This window comes from Arvicanthis niloticus, chromosome 2 (assembly GCF_011762505.2).
Source record: "Arvicanthis niloticus isolate mArvNil1 chromosome 2, mArvNil1.pat.X, whole genome shotgun sequence".
Taxonomy (NCBI): domain Eukaryota; kingdom Metazoa; phylum Chordata; class Mammalia; order Rodentia; family Muridae; genus Arvicanthis; species Arvicanthis niloticus.
Genome location: NC_047659.1, coordinates 2,571,522 through 2,586,702, shown reverse-complemented (window position 1 = coordinate 2,586,702; position 15,181 = coordinate 2,571,522). Strand labels below are relative to the sequence as shown.

General features: G+C 40.9%; 1 protein-coding gene across 1 annotated transcript in view; it reads right to left on the bottom strand.

Moving 5' to 3' along the window:
• Positions 1–13,339, bottom strand: part of LOC117702787 (uncharacterized) — a 40,535-nt gene extending 27,196 nt beyond the window's left edge. Inside the window, exons 1-4 of the mRNA XM_076928206.1 lie at positions 13,210–13,339; positions 12,214–12,376; positions 10,924–11,055; positions 10,051–10,237 (exon numbers count right to left, since the gene is read on the bottom strand). Of these exons, the coding sequence (XP_076784321.1) occupies positions 10,051–10,237; positions 10,924–11,055; positions 12,214–12,376; positions 13,210–13,327 (600 nt within the window). The 5' untranslated portion in view covers positions 13,328–13,339. The remainder of the gene's footprint in view (positions 1–10,050; positions 10,238–10,923; positions 11,056–12,213; positions 12,377–13,209) is intronic.
• Between the last annotated feature and the right edge of the window lie 1,842 nt (positions 13,340–15,181).

Below are 15,181 nucleotides of genomic sequence, written 5' to 3'. Positions count from 1 at the left end.
CAAATTGAGACTATCTAAATGTTCATCAGTCAAAGAATGAAAATGTACAGTGTGGTCCAGCCCTTCCATGTGATATATTGTGGTATGAAATCATACATCATTTGGCCATGAGATCATCAGCCTTCTGTTAGCCAATCAAATCCCTGATACAATCACCTTATAGGAATTAAAGATTTTGTATGAAGATTTTCTAGTTTCCTGACATCATTGCTTTGTGCATGAAGTAAGGCATTCCATGGTTAAGAGAGCTCGTTTTGGAGAAAAATGTTTATCTTACAGCAAAAGGTAAGCAGTGGGTGAGAGCAAGGGGCTGGGTCTTTCTGGGGAACCAAGCCTTTACTATACAGCCTGGAGAACTTACTAAGTGGGCTTTGCTACAAGAACAAGGACTTCCAAGCGTCACCTTATCTGTGCACTTTGCCAGAGTTCTTTGTCTCTCTGCACACTATGTTCTTTCTCCATGCAACAGAAGTTAACTTTCTTTTCTACAGTAGTACAGGTTATTGCCACTTGCATTTGCATTAATTGGGAAACTAAACAGGTGACAGAGTGCTTGCATGTGTTCACACATGTACTTGTGTGTGTATATTCATGAGTGTGTATGTATCTGTGCACATGTGTGTATGTGCACACAAAAACACACAAATGCTTATAACCCTCCACCAAATCACAATTATCTATTGAACAAGAGCAGGAAAGACTTGAGGAATGCCTATAGTTCTTGCTGAAGCTGAAGGAGTTGGTCACCTACTCAAAAGACTTGGCAGTAGAACTGCAGCATCCCTTCAATGTCTTCCAAATGAACTTAAGAGCTCAGGCTGGGAGGAGGGGTAAAGCCAATTAGGTCCCTGGTATTTTTAAACTTTGGGGTTTTTTTATCATTTGCATGGTTCTCAGCTGTGCATCTGTTGTGGATAATCCAGCATGGTATACTGTGATGCTATCATGATGCTACCCTGACAGAGTAAACACCAGTAGCATCATATTATCTCTTCTGATCTGTGTTGAAGTGTTTCCCATATTATTCACAAGTGTTGCTGAAGATAATGTAGGTTAGAGGTGAGGACAGTTCCTCTCTAATTGGATTAGTCGTTTGCTCTGCCAAAGGCAAACAACTGGAGATTCTCCAGTTTCACAGCTTGTGTGAAGTGACTTGCCAAGAACCATGAAGGAGGAAGGATAAAAGACTTAAAACTTATGGAATGCAGCCCATGGGTTACCACAGCCACAGGGGTAGGATTGGTGTGGCATGGCCATGAAGACTCTGTGTCCTGAGGACAGTATGCTGTTATGAAGTACTGCTCTGCTTCCTGCCCTTACATTCCCTCTTAATCTATGAGTTATTTGAAAACATTAGGGATGCTTCCTGTCCCCCACCTGACAGTGTCTCTGGCATTCACAATATTAATGCTTGATTTCTATCAGACATTGCTGGTGGAGCACATCATGATTCAGTCCCCACCCTAAAGAAAATGTAGATTGTCAACAATGACCACCACACTTAGAAAACCTTTGGAACAGTAAAGTCTTTAGTGAAGGTCTGTAGCCATGTTTTTTACTACTGGCTCTAATGTAAAAAACCTTAGGGAACACTATGAAGATCACAAAGCCGTACTGTTATTAGTTAAAGCTCTGGACCTTTCTGTGTTCAGAGAACAAAACCATGGTAGCACTGGCTTACAGGTCCCTCACTGAGGGTGGAAGTGGGTTAATTGATTACTTATACCCTTATTTTGATTTCAGCTTCCTGATATGGTTTACTAAGAACTGCTAATGAGTAGATATGCATTTTGAGGATTTAAAGTAGATATGATTGATTATTATATAAATGTTTAGGTTTGTGATTCTTTTAAGAATTTTACAAGATTACTTTTAAAGATAAATAATAAAACAGTTACTTCTTTCTTTATAAATGCCAATTGCTCCCTTCCAGTAAGGGAAACTAGCTGAGAAACTTACCATTCTTGCTTACATTTTGGTACTCTATAATAAGTTGCTTGGTTATGGATGTACGTGGGTTTATAAGAATAACTTCGTTTTTTTAACCTTAATACATAATGTTATTTCCTTTAATGCTAATGATGTATTAACACATTGTTTTTTATCATAATCATTTATTGGAAGGAAACTGAAACATATTCACATTTAATTGTATACTGCTTGAAAGAGTTTGCTGGGATATATAAATGATGGATGAAAGCATAAAGCATGGTGTGGTGTGGCTGGAGAACTGTGTCTTCCATCCATCAACTATGTGTGTCCATGTAAAGGTTGTGTTAAAGGGAATTAGAACATTGTTCCTACTCTCCACCAGTTGTGTTTACTGATATATGTATACATGTGTGGAATACTTGGAACCTGCTTTTGGAGCTTTGCTTTAATATTTCAGTGTGTGAATATAGACATGTGTGTCCATGTAAAGGTTGTGTTAAAGGGAATTAGAACATTGTTTCTACTCTCCACCAGTTGTGTTTACTGATATATGTATACATGTGTGGAATACTTGGAACCTGCTTTTGGAGCTTTGCTCTAATATTTCAGTGTGTGAATATAGACATGTCTATCTGTAGGTCTGTATACATGTGTGTGTGTGTGTGTGTGTGTGTGTGTGTGTGTGCATGTGTATCCATGCATGTATATTTGTATGTATTTGCTTCATTCATTCATTCATTCATTCAGTGTGTGTGTGCGAGTGTGTATGTGTGTATTTGTGCATATATATGAATTTTCTCTATTTCCTTTTTTCACTTGCCCCAAGGAGTTAAAAAACATCATAGATTATGCACTTGTCACAGAGTGTTATTACCAGTAAATTAGATTTTCTGACCTCAGGAAAAAAGTCTGTTGAGTAACATGTTTTATCACTGGTTGCCTTTGGCAGCAGACCCCATTAGTATCTGAAGCTACCCTAGTCAGCACTACTATCATTTACAGCTAATGGCTGCCTGTTTCTATTTACCCATTACTAGGATGCTAAAGCTAGAGTCATTGGCATTGACTGGTCCTGGAAAGTATTTAGAGAGTACTTCAGACTCACATTTGACCTCTTTGGACAAAAGGTAATCCAATGGAAATTTTGGAACTTGAATTAGCACACAGACATGAAAGTATTGGCTGACAAATCACACAATGGTCAACATATTTACAGGAATACCCTGCAGAAGATATAATCCTTCCTCACAGAGCAGCTAGCAAATGCTTTATATATTATGCCAGAAGAAATAAATTATCAATAAATTATCAAAAAGCATCCCTTAGGTCAATAAAGTATATTCAATGATAAACCCTGTAGGAACAAACAATTATTTGGCTGGGAAATTTCAGGTAACTCCCTGACACTCATGGGCTATATTGAGTATTGTGAGATAATGTGAAATCAGCTTAAAGGCATGTGCACAGCAGACACCATTCCAAAAGTATCCAGAAGCAGCATGATGTACTACATTCAGGGCAAAGTTGGTGCCTCCCAGACCCAGAAATTCTGATGAGATCCAGCTAAGAATAAAGGAATCATCTATGGGATTCACTTGTGAATCTCGTGACAGTACAACCGGTTAAAAACAACAAACATGACCTTCAGGGAGAACGACCTGAGCTTTCAACCAGTGTTGTACCTGCAGCTGATGAGATTCATACATGAGCCTCAGATGGCCAAAATATCAATGTGAAAGACAAATTCAACTTCTCAGATTAATCAACATTTGCTGAATCTTGGTGGAAAACAGAACCTAAGGACACTACAAATTATTTACCATGCAGTCGTGAATTCCACTGGAGAGAATAATGATAGAGAGTATGTGGTTAATCTGAACCACAAGGATGTTTGTAAATGGTCTAAGTTGGGGGTGATGTGGTGTGCTAATGAAGTGTATAAGAGAGGAGGCACCATCCCCTGGGTTTGTATGAAGCTTACTCTAAACACTGATTTGATGGTACTTCAACATGATTTATTTACCACCTTTAGGAGAGTTCTCAATTCTGCAGTTCATCTGATAAACCCAATCTGCATTGTCATGCAGGAAGTGAGACATGAGAGATCAACTCCAACCCTGACAATAAGAGATCAGGAAGCCACTCTAATGCCCTACATGGAGGGCTCAAAGTTTAAACTCTGAGCATGCCTACCTCAAGAATGTGACCCTACAGGTCTCGAGAATCTTCTCTCTTTGGTTGGGCATGATAATACACCACTCAAGGAAGGACAAAAGTCCAGGCAGTGGTTTGACAGATGGCTTATCCGCTTGAGAATTTGTTTCTCAGAGGACCTAAAGAGCAATGATTAACAATCCCCTGTCACTTCAGTTCCAGGTGGAATCCACTGACCTCTTCTGGCCTGGCCTGTGGGGACTTGCAAGCATGTAGTGCAAAAACCTACAGCAGGAAAAACACCCATACATATAAAAGAACTCAAAAACAGAAACAATGCCTCCAAAATTTCTTTATAAAAAAATTTTTTTTATAAAAGCATCAAATACATTGTCCAGACCAAGAGCCAAAAGAAAAAGAAACCATCATTATCATTAGAACAACAATAAAAAAACAAAGGATAAAAAAATAAAACCTGGAAAAAAATAATCAACATCTCCAAAAGGGTCTTGAAATTCATTATCTCTGTTGGTGATTCATAAGTGATGCTATATTTCAAGAAAACAAGAGGCATACAGCTCCATGTTTACTGATTTCTTTTATACTCCTTTATTGAATATTTTTATTTCTTGGGATGTATTAGAGAAATACATTTGTGTTTATACTTTGTTCAACTTAAACATCCACATAGTAGTACATTTTTAAATAGCTAAATTTATAACAACAAAGATACAGCATGGATACATTTTTTATCATGAAGTTGAGATCCACAGACTTTGACACACTATCCATATCCAAAGCACAATTTTCTGTGTAGCTGTGACTGGGTGGGAACTAATAATGAAGCCAAAGCCACATGCTAATTGAAGATGTCCATTCCTGCCTGATACTTACAGTGTTATAGGACAGTGAAAAACATGTGAATACAGAAGGTCTCATGAGGGAAAAATTAGTGATTACATTTTTATCCACGAAAATACATTAAATTTATTGAATACCAACTTAAAGTGGGGGGATTCAATATATATAGTATATAAAATTAGTAAAACAACAAATTAGTAACATAACAAAAAAATAAAAAAACAACAAAACTACAAATGAAAACAAAGAAACCATATACTCAAAACAATCAAAATTCTAACCAAATCCAAAACATTATAATTAAACTAAGAAGCATTCTTTAGCTGCAGATTTTACAGAACAGACATACAGCCTGTTACTGGCCTTGGACATATTATCCAAAGGCTGCCAACGATGGTAATAATCTCTTCAACATGTGCACTCCTTGTGAAGAGTTGTGTCTGAGGGAAATCTTGACCTGGTCTGCCTGTTTGAGCTTCAGGAGGAGTATTTCAGACCTAGGGGAGGAAGAGACAAAGGCCTGTTGAGGACCTGCCATGTCAGCTATCCAGCAAACACCAGCTTTATTGAACAGGAAAATCCAGTATGACCTTTCAGCCTAAGATGATTCCCTGTATCCCCAAAGGAGAAGAGCCACAGAGCACCTGGGCCTGGGATTTTTCTCAGATTTAAAAAATGTCTTCAAAGTGAACAGTGAACTACACACTGTGCTGGAGTTAAAATAAAACACCACATTTCTCCAATGGTCCATATATATTATACTGAAAAATAACTGTGTAGCAATGTCTGAATCAAACACAATACAGAGGCCTTCTGGGGAACCTAGCCACCATTGAAGTGAAGGCTCTTATTATATCTGCAGTGCAGGAACCTGCCTGGTTCTACTTGTGAACCCCTCCATCTGTGAATCCCCAGAGAAACCATCTCACAGGAAATCCATGCTCACTGAAGAGATACTATAATCAGCAAGAGTGTGCTGCATGCAAATCTTCCCAAGGGAAAGCCTTGAACTTTAAAACAAATATTCATGAAGGACAAAGGATACCCCTGCTATGTTTATAGGTACTGTAGTATTATTTGTGGGGTGACTTAAGGGACAATAGGCTCAGGTCATACCAGAGAGATCAGAAGGGAAGAAAGAGTACACAATCGACACAAACTCTGTGGATCACAAGAATGATCATGGACAGGATTTCTTTTAAACTAGATCAGAACAATATTCTGAGCTGCTCCTAGGTGACTGAGGCAGAGAATCATGTGGAAGGCCTGAGACCCAAAAATACAGTTATACAGGTACAGGAAATCTTCTTGGCTCCTGCTATCCCATCCTAGTACCTCATACCTCAGAGACAGAAAAATGATCCTGCATTGTTTGACCACAGCAATGGACACACACACACACACACACACACACACACACACACACACACACAAACAAACCAACCCAACACATACATAGACATACACAGAATCATACCCAAAAACAGACACACACATTCCTGAACACACAAGCACATGTTCATACATACAGTTGCAGAAACATTTTGACTTTCCCTGATCATGTTAATATAAGAGATCATCCAGGACACTATAAAGCCATAAGAAATAAACCCTTGAATTGACAAAATCCTGGAAAGATATCTCAGCCATTAGAGCACTGATTTGTCTTCTGAAAGTCTTCAGTAGAATTCCCCAAAACCTCAAGGTAGCCTACAAACCATCTTAGTAAAATCAGATGCCCTCTTCTGGTGTGTCTGATGAGAGAGACAGTGTACTCACAAACATAATCTGAGTAAATTAAAAAAAAAAGAAAAAAGAAAAGAAAACCTTGAATGGGACATGAACATAGTAGTCATAGCCTATAGACAGCTCAATAAAATAAATGCTATCTCATAATAAACAAAGGATGGAAATATGGAGTTTTGGCCTGGTATGCAAGCCTGCTTAGGAAGTTCCTAAGGCTGTGCACAGTAGGCTTGGTTCCCAGCAAAGGCATATGGGATCAGGGAGGACAAGCCAGTTCCTTCATCTTGCTCACTGTTTCTCCGGGACTCTAAAGTTAGCAGCATCTTCCAACAGACCCTCCATTTTCCACAGCCTGTGTGGCTTTGTAACCAAAGCTATGAGCCCAGACGACTAGGAAATCTCTGTAACCAGGATGCAAAGTGAGACTTTTTTTCACATAAGGAGATTCTGTCAGGGATATTTTGTGGAAAATAAGTCTGAGTACTTCAAGACCAAAAGGTGGTATGTATGATCACCCTAGGCAATAGTTCATGGAAGGGCTGGACTACAGTATACTTGTTCACTCCTTGACTGAAGAACATCTGGATAGTTTCTACTTCAGGGCAGCTCTGTGGAGTACCACTACAACCATGATTTGCCCTAACTTCTCTGTGGACACCTACATCTTGTTCTGGAGTCGGTAGGTCAATGGGGACTACAGAAACTATACAGTTTCTGAAGAGTTGGACATGGCTTTTCACAGGGCTGCCCCATTTTATATCATCAGCCATGTCTGAAGTTCCTCATTTACTCTAGCTCTACTTGAAAATGATTTTAACTCAAAGGAGATCATTTTTTAATGACAGCCTTTACAGAGTGCTACAGACAGAACACAGGGTGAGTGCTTTAGACTACCAGGAGCCTAAGGGGCTGTCTGAGGCAGCCCTGTTCTACCACCTCATCATAGGTATGGGCCTTCTGCTTGATGCAGATGCAACACTAAGCAACTCAGTGTTTCACAGAGTTATACCCAGGACAAACTCCATGGCCAAAGATAACTGAGTCAAGCTTAGGCAAAGCTGGAAAAAATGGTAGGAGGTAATGAGGAAAACAAACTAGGATGCTGAGAAGATGCAATGAGCCACCTGACCTTCCAGCAGGCAGTCACTATCCACCAAGAGCAGAGAGGTGGACACAGACCCTTAGCCAGCCTTGTTGACTCTCAGGCCCATGGATTTGACACAGCAGCCTTCTACTCACCTCCATGTACTAAAGTGCTTTTTTTCTTATAAATGATTTCAATATGGGTAAATAGATTTCCCTCTATAACCAGTTTCAATAGTGATAAATAGATTTCCCACTACCAATGATTGACAATCAGACTTTACACCACTATTTGTCTCCTTTTGTTCTATTGAGCTAGGTGTAGCAGCAGGATGACCTGCTGCTCTGTTTCATATTTCCTTGATGCAAAGTGAACTGACACTGACAATGTGGTGAGCCCCACATTCCCATCTTAGAACAAGAGCCTGGTGTTCATGTCCATAAGTTTCCTTTGAATAGGACCACCTTGGGGCCACCTTTTGTCTCATGTGTGCACCCAGCTGTTGCTGAGCACCCCTTTGTGCCCCATATCCTGCTGTGGTTACAGGAGTTACATGTCTGCTTTGTGGTTGTTCCTTACATGGGTGGGCCTCCAAACCCAGGCTAGGAAATTGTAATGAATGAAGGAAGGACTGGGAAGTAGAAACTGAAGTCACATGGTAAGATTTCAGAAGGGTGGGCTGGGCTAAATGTGAAATTATTGACTTTTAAGTGTTGGCAACATGGGTTCTGTTTGTTTGATAAAGGGTTGATTAACTCAACTGTGGGTTATGTGAGCCTAGGTGTCTTGGGTAAGACCCATCCTGGCAAACAAACACCCTCCTCCTTTCCCTGTTGATTTCAACCAAAATGACAAGAAAGTTCACAAGAAGGCACAGTGTCCAAGTTGTGTATCTGACACGTGGAGCAGACAGCATTAGCTTCTTCTAAGTTAAGAAATTGTTTTCTTACAACAGCAACAAGAAAAATAAAAACAATGAAACATATAAACATGTTCTTCCTCTCTGTGAGTTATGAAACCTTGTAGCAGTTACTTGAGACAAAGCAATTGGAGGAGCTCTGCCTGGGAGGTGACAGAAGATTCAAAGATGCTGGTCAGACAGCTTAACCAAAACAGAAAGCCTGATCAAAACCACATGGAATTAACTGGCCTCTCAACAGGCACATCTATATACATATTGTCACAGACATGCATATGACTCCCCCCTCCCCAAACACACATACCAGAAATCATAAGTTAGCAGGAAACAGTAAGGAGACCAAAATGCAGGAGGAACCACTGAATGTAGACTGTAAATATATGATGTTACATGTGAGACCCAGGACTCTGTAATCCATCCCGTGTGGACTAAAAAAAATTAGTAACTTCTGCAGACTAGGTTGAGAGAGTTTGAGAAATCTTTTTCTTGAAGCCTCACATCTCTCACCCCAACCCTCAGCCTGAGAGAAGTCTTTCAAACATCCCTGTTCATCCAGTCAGCTCCTGAATACAAGCTACAGGAAAGAACTCTAGCAACAATGACAGAAACCAGGACTGATGGGTAAGCTATCTGTCAGGCTCTGTCAGTATGAACCAAGGTCTAGGCTCAGTTAGGAGACCATCTTGCAATGCAGGGTTGAGGAAGAGAAAAGATATAAGACCTCTCCCCCCACCTTTTTTTCTTAAATAATTTTTGTTAGATATTTTATTACATTTCAGACTTTATCCCCATTCTTCATCTTCCCCACCCAGAAACCCCCTATCCCATCCCCCTCCTCCTCCTTCAATGAGGATGTACCACCACTGAGCCTGCCATACAGCTACATGCACTTGAATTCCCCCCTACACTGGGGCATCTAGCCTTCATTGGACCAAGGACCTCCTCTCCTACATACGTCTGAAAAGGTCATCCTCCCCTACATATGCAGCTGGAGCCATGGGTCCAAAGCAAACGAGCTACAGGCCCTGACTTCCTCACTCAATGTTCTGTGCTACTGCAAAGGAGGCAGCCACATAGAACCCCTCTAGTACAATGGCATGTAGGTGTGTAATGTGTGTTCACCCCATCTATCTTAATGAAATTCAGCTTGTAGTTGATCAGGAAGGTGTGCTTGCTAATCGTCCAGTTTTTGAGAGAGCCTAACTCCACAGAAAGTCTTGTAAATGATCACAGAACAACTGGATAAGAATTAGGAGAGTGCCTGGACAAGGTGGAGGATGGTTATCTGGGCTTGACATTGTTTATGGTTAGACATGAGGGCAACCTGCTCCTAAGCATCCTCCATGCATCTTACCTGTTGGATATGCTTGGAAAATTTGTCATAGATCTTCATGCTGGCCTCCACACATAGCCTCCTTGTTTCCTTAGAACACACTTCCAGTGTAATCTGCTCCTTAAGCAGCTGCCTGTTTTCATTCCAGAGCATTTTTACTTCACTCTTCATATGAAGAGACTCGGTCAGGAGGTGACAGTTCCTGATGCTGAACCACAAAGAAGAAATGGTGATTATTCCCAGGCACCATCCATCTTCCTCCCACTTCTCCAATTACCATCCCTTCTCATCATGGGCCCTGATTCCCAGACAGCAACAGACTACAGACCAGAGTAGCCATGGGACCTCATATATAGGAAAGTCAAATCCAGAAGAAAGCAACATTCCAAAAGACTCAAGGTACTTCTGAAATCCCTGACACCAACAGGGACTCATGTATCTCCCAGAAGAGGACATGGGACCCATGATTGCATATATGTCTTTGGTATTAGAGAACCACCTCTAGGTAGAGACAGGTCAAAGCTTCTCTAGGAGAAGAGAGAAGACCCAACAGGTACACATCATTCTATGTGTCTCATGCAAACCAGATCTGTAAATGTGTTTTCAGTGCCCCAGAGACTCAAGGTTGATTGATGTCTCCATCAAGGTGCACACCTTTTCTATTTAGAGGATACTGACTTGGGAAGGACAATGATTGGAGGGGCTCACAGACTCATCACACTTGATCAAAATGATTTCAAGAGATCACAATCTCAGAGCCTTTCTTTGAGGGAGGAAGCTTCCTGTTGAGAGGCAAACAGTATAGAACCAGAGTCCTCACATTGTTTTAAAGAAAATGATGGGCAGACACATTCTGTGCCTAGTGCTGGGGAAACAACAGTGTTAGTCACTCACCTGTAAAGTTGATTATTTTTAGTCAACTCCTGGCACTTATACAAGGCCTCACTGATCTGCTTTGGAATGTTTTTGAGATCGCGAGTCACCTGGTCATGTTGCATCTCCAGCATGATAATCTCAAAGTTGAACCTGTGGAAGGGTGTGGCCCAAGGAGCAAATAATCCCTGAACTAAGGATTCAAGGATTACATCAATTCAAGTTGAATCGTGAACTACCCAAGCCCATATATACCACAACCTAATGCCTTTGTACTGGGTCCTCTTGGTGCTTATTAAACTTGTTACACTTGATCTGGGCACAGTAGAGCTAGGGAACTAAAAAATGGGAGCTGACCTGCTTTGGCTCCATGAGGGGTCTTGAAGGAATAGATTAGGTCTCCAAGAACTTTCGAGGAGCCTACTCAGAACTCACAGTTCTGAGTCCAAATTAATCCTGTGATGACACTTTTTCACCTTGTAGACAAGGTTTTCTCAATCTTTGGTTCTATCACTACATAAATTCCACACTTCAGTATTTACAGGGAAAAGGTTTTACTGCCTATATCCGGATTTTCTAATGCCCATCAGAGGTGCACACAGAGATCATGTGCTGTGATGCTACAAGTGACCCTCCATGGCCTCATCACTATCATTACCTAAAAAGTCAGTCAGGTAAAGTCTCCAGCCCCATCACACTACACAGACTCCCTGGATCATAAGTGGAATACACACACACAGACATAAATACACACACATACACACACACACACACACACACACATACACACATAGACTATCACAATGTCAAGTACATACAGTGATGTGACATTATCTCAGTGTAAAATGAACAGTATTAGAAAAAAGCAGTGATGACTTACCAGAAATCCACTCACACTGAGGGGCAGCATATAGAACCAGGTCCTCCCAGTTGTTAACAGGACTAAATGGACCCAAAGAAGCTCCAGAAAATTACAAAAATAATTCACCATAAACACACAGCAGCTAGCATCTCCCACAAAGCAATACCAGTCCAGGCATCTTAAAATGCATGATAAGAGCTCACACACTAATACTGCTATTTCCTGAATGATTCATGCCACAGGCTATAGTTTTCTTTTGGAGGAATCAAAAGAGCTTGTGACCCCATGTCACTCCTGTCTGAACTTCAAGTTCTGTGTTGAATATCCAATAGCAAAATACATTTTGACATGAGGACAGCCTGGAGTTGTAGCCTCCTGTGATATGTTGAAATCTAGGGTCAACAGAGAGGGCCCAAGATAGTCAACTGAGAACTGGGCATAATGATTACCTGTTGTTCAAATCTTTGACATTATAATGTGCCAGGATTCCCCGGAGTTCATCTCTCTCATTACTCATTCTTTCGAGGTCCCTTTTGAGCTTCTCCAACCTCTTCATTCTCTGCTCCTGCTCACTGATGGTGTAGGCTTGGGAGGACTCTTTCCCAACAGACCCTTCAGGTAGAGAAACACAAGGAAACTTGTAGGGAAAATATGACAGGAAAAGGAGAAACCATACTTACTCCCACAGAGAAGCCTGAGGAAGAGGGAATTCTAGAGACACAGTGAATTCCTGAAAGAGCAGGAAAGCTATCTTCAAGCTGGACTCCTCACCTATGTCCCTGCTCCCAACCACCATCACTAAACATAGGGCTCAGTCCCTACTGCAGTCCCACTAACCCTGAAGTGCTTAAGCTTTCCCAGTCAAGAAGAAATTGAGGGCATTGTCAGTTTATATCTGAAGATGTAGTCTGTATTGCTTAGCACAAAAAAAAAATTGACCATAAACACCAGCACCAAACATCTCCCACAAGCCAACACCTATCCTTGCTTCTTAAATGCATGATGAGAAACCACACACTACTACACTTATCCCAGACTGTAATTCAGCCCACATCATGTGTGTTCCAAACCAAAGTCACTGAGACCTTGATACTTGACAAGGGGATTATCCCTCTCTGTTCTTGGCATCACATATTCATGTAACCTACAGGAATCTATTGAGGATGAAATGCTTCAGCACTCTATCCTGAGAGCAAGGCTTTGTTATTCTCACAGAACTTTCTCCTGGCATCCTTTGCCACTCAGCAGGAAATTCAGATCTCTCAGCAAAGCAACTGAAGGCTTGTCAATTCCTGGATTTCTGTGAAAGAAATCATCAGAAATTCTGGACTCTGGGTCTGCCATTGAGAAATGTTGAGGCTCCAGATGCTAAGCCCTTCTCCTGTAAGGACCTGCTCAAGCGCCCCTCCTCCAGGAAGCTTCCCCATGCACTGCCCTGGACTCACTGTGTCTTCCCCAGGGCCATCTCCTTCTTCCTGCTTTACAGAATGCCTTCTGCCTAGGTCTGGTCTCTGGTTGTATTGTATTGTCCCTATGAAACAGCCTGAGCAGCATGGACAACATGACTGCTTGTAAACCCAGAGGCTCTGAAGGAATACCCCACAGGCAGTTGGTGTCACCACAACACTGGTGACATCACAGAAGCTTCTAGGGTTCTCCTGGATACAAGAGATTGTCCAGGGAAGTGACTACTGATGATGTCACTGGAAACTGCCATGGCCTACCTGCTGACCAGCTTACCCCACATTGACCAGTTCCTGAGGTGCCCTTTCCTGGAGTCTCTCTTTTTACTCAGGGGATACACCTTGGCAACTTTTCCTTCAAAGCTAGAGATTTCTCTCTGCTTCATTACAAGGCAAGCACTTTGGACGGGAGAGTTGGTTAGGGCCTTGGCATGGGCAGCTCATCTTTGTTAGTACCTAAAGGTCTAGGGTCCTTGCTTGAGGGAGATTCTTCTCCATGATAAATGTACCCTTAGGCACCATTCATGTACCACAGTCCAGTTCCCCAGGGTGTCCTGGTTCCCAGAGGCAACAATGGTTCTCCTGCACCTTTAATTGTATGCAAGTTGGATTATATCTAATTATTGTGCACATGCCTTGAGAGGAGACATTGTTTCAATATATTCAGACATGTGTTTCCACAATCCCATTTTTGCAATGTAAACTCCCTTGTTCATGGCAATATAGGAAGGAGTTCAAGTCCAAGGGAATATCCAATTGTAAAGTTTATGTCTCTTCTTCAGAAGATAAAACCCCACTTTCTCCTTTTCTCCATTACAACCAGACATAGTAGGCATCTTGACCAAAGGTCAACAGGGACATTGGATTGCTGCTCTGTAGTTCCATTAGCCATCACTTCTCCAATATCTACCTTTCTGAGTTCCAGTGAGAACTCAAGAGTTCACTGAGATCCAGTGAAACCTCCATTTAAATGTGTCCAGTAGTTCAGGAAGGACTGTGTTTGGCACTGTCTTCTGTGGCTTCTGCCTTCTGAATCTATGGTACAATGTGACCTAACCTCTCAGGTGTAAGAGTGAAAAAATCATGTAAGTCCTTTCCAAATTGTTTGTGTTGTCCTGGGCTACTTCCTTCAGCCAGGTAGTATCACTATAACAATGATCAAAGGTGGCAATTCTGCAGAGAAACAGCAGGGGATTTATTAGGTAAAATGAAAAGGATTTGGAATAATAGTCAATCCTAGTATAGAAATGAATTTCATTATGTTCTTGTGGTTTTATGAGAACAGCAGGAATAGCAGGGTGATTTCAATAAATGAGAGTATGAATTTCATTGTATAGTCTTACTCTTTTTATATATATATATATATATATATATATATATATATATATATATATATATATAATTTAATTTTGCAAAGACAAGTTAATTAAGACCAAAAATAAAACAATGAAACAGGGAAAAACATCCAGGACAGAAATAAACATGAAGTCTTCTGCTGGGTGTGGCTGCTCCTCTTTAACCTCAGCCTTGGTTCCATACTGAATTCCAGACCAGCACTTGGTAAACTCAAGCCAATTAAACAAAAGCCATCAGTTACAAACAAAATGACAACCATTTTCTGGAGTTAATTACCATTACAAGGTTAATTACCATTACTTAGTGTGGTTCCAATATATCACTTAAAGCAATTCACTGGCCAAATGCACAACCTGAACCAACATCAAAAAGCACTATACTTTTAATATTAATAGTTAGTGGCAAAGTTTTCCTAATACAAGGTGTCTTTTTATTATTTATTTATTATTTATTATTTATTTATTTATTTTTGGTTTTTTTTTCTGAGAAAGGGTTTCTCTATGTAGCCCTGGCTGTCCTGGAACTCACTCTGTAGTCCTGGCTGGCCTCGAACTCAGAAATCAGCCTGCCTCTGCCTTCCAGTGCTGGGATTAAAGGC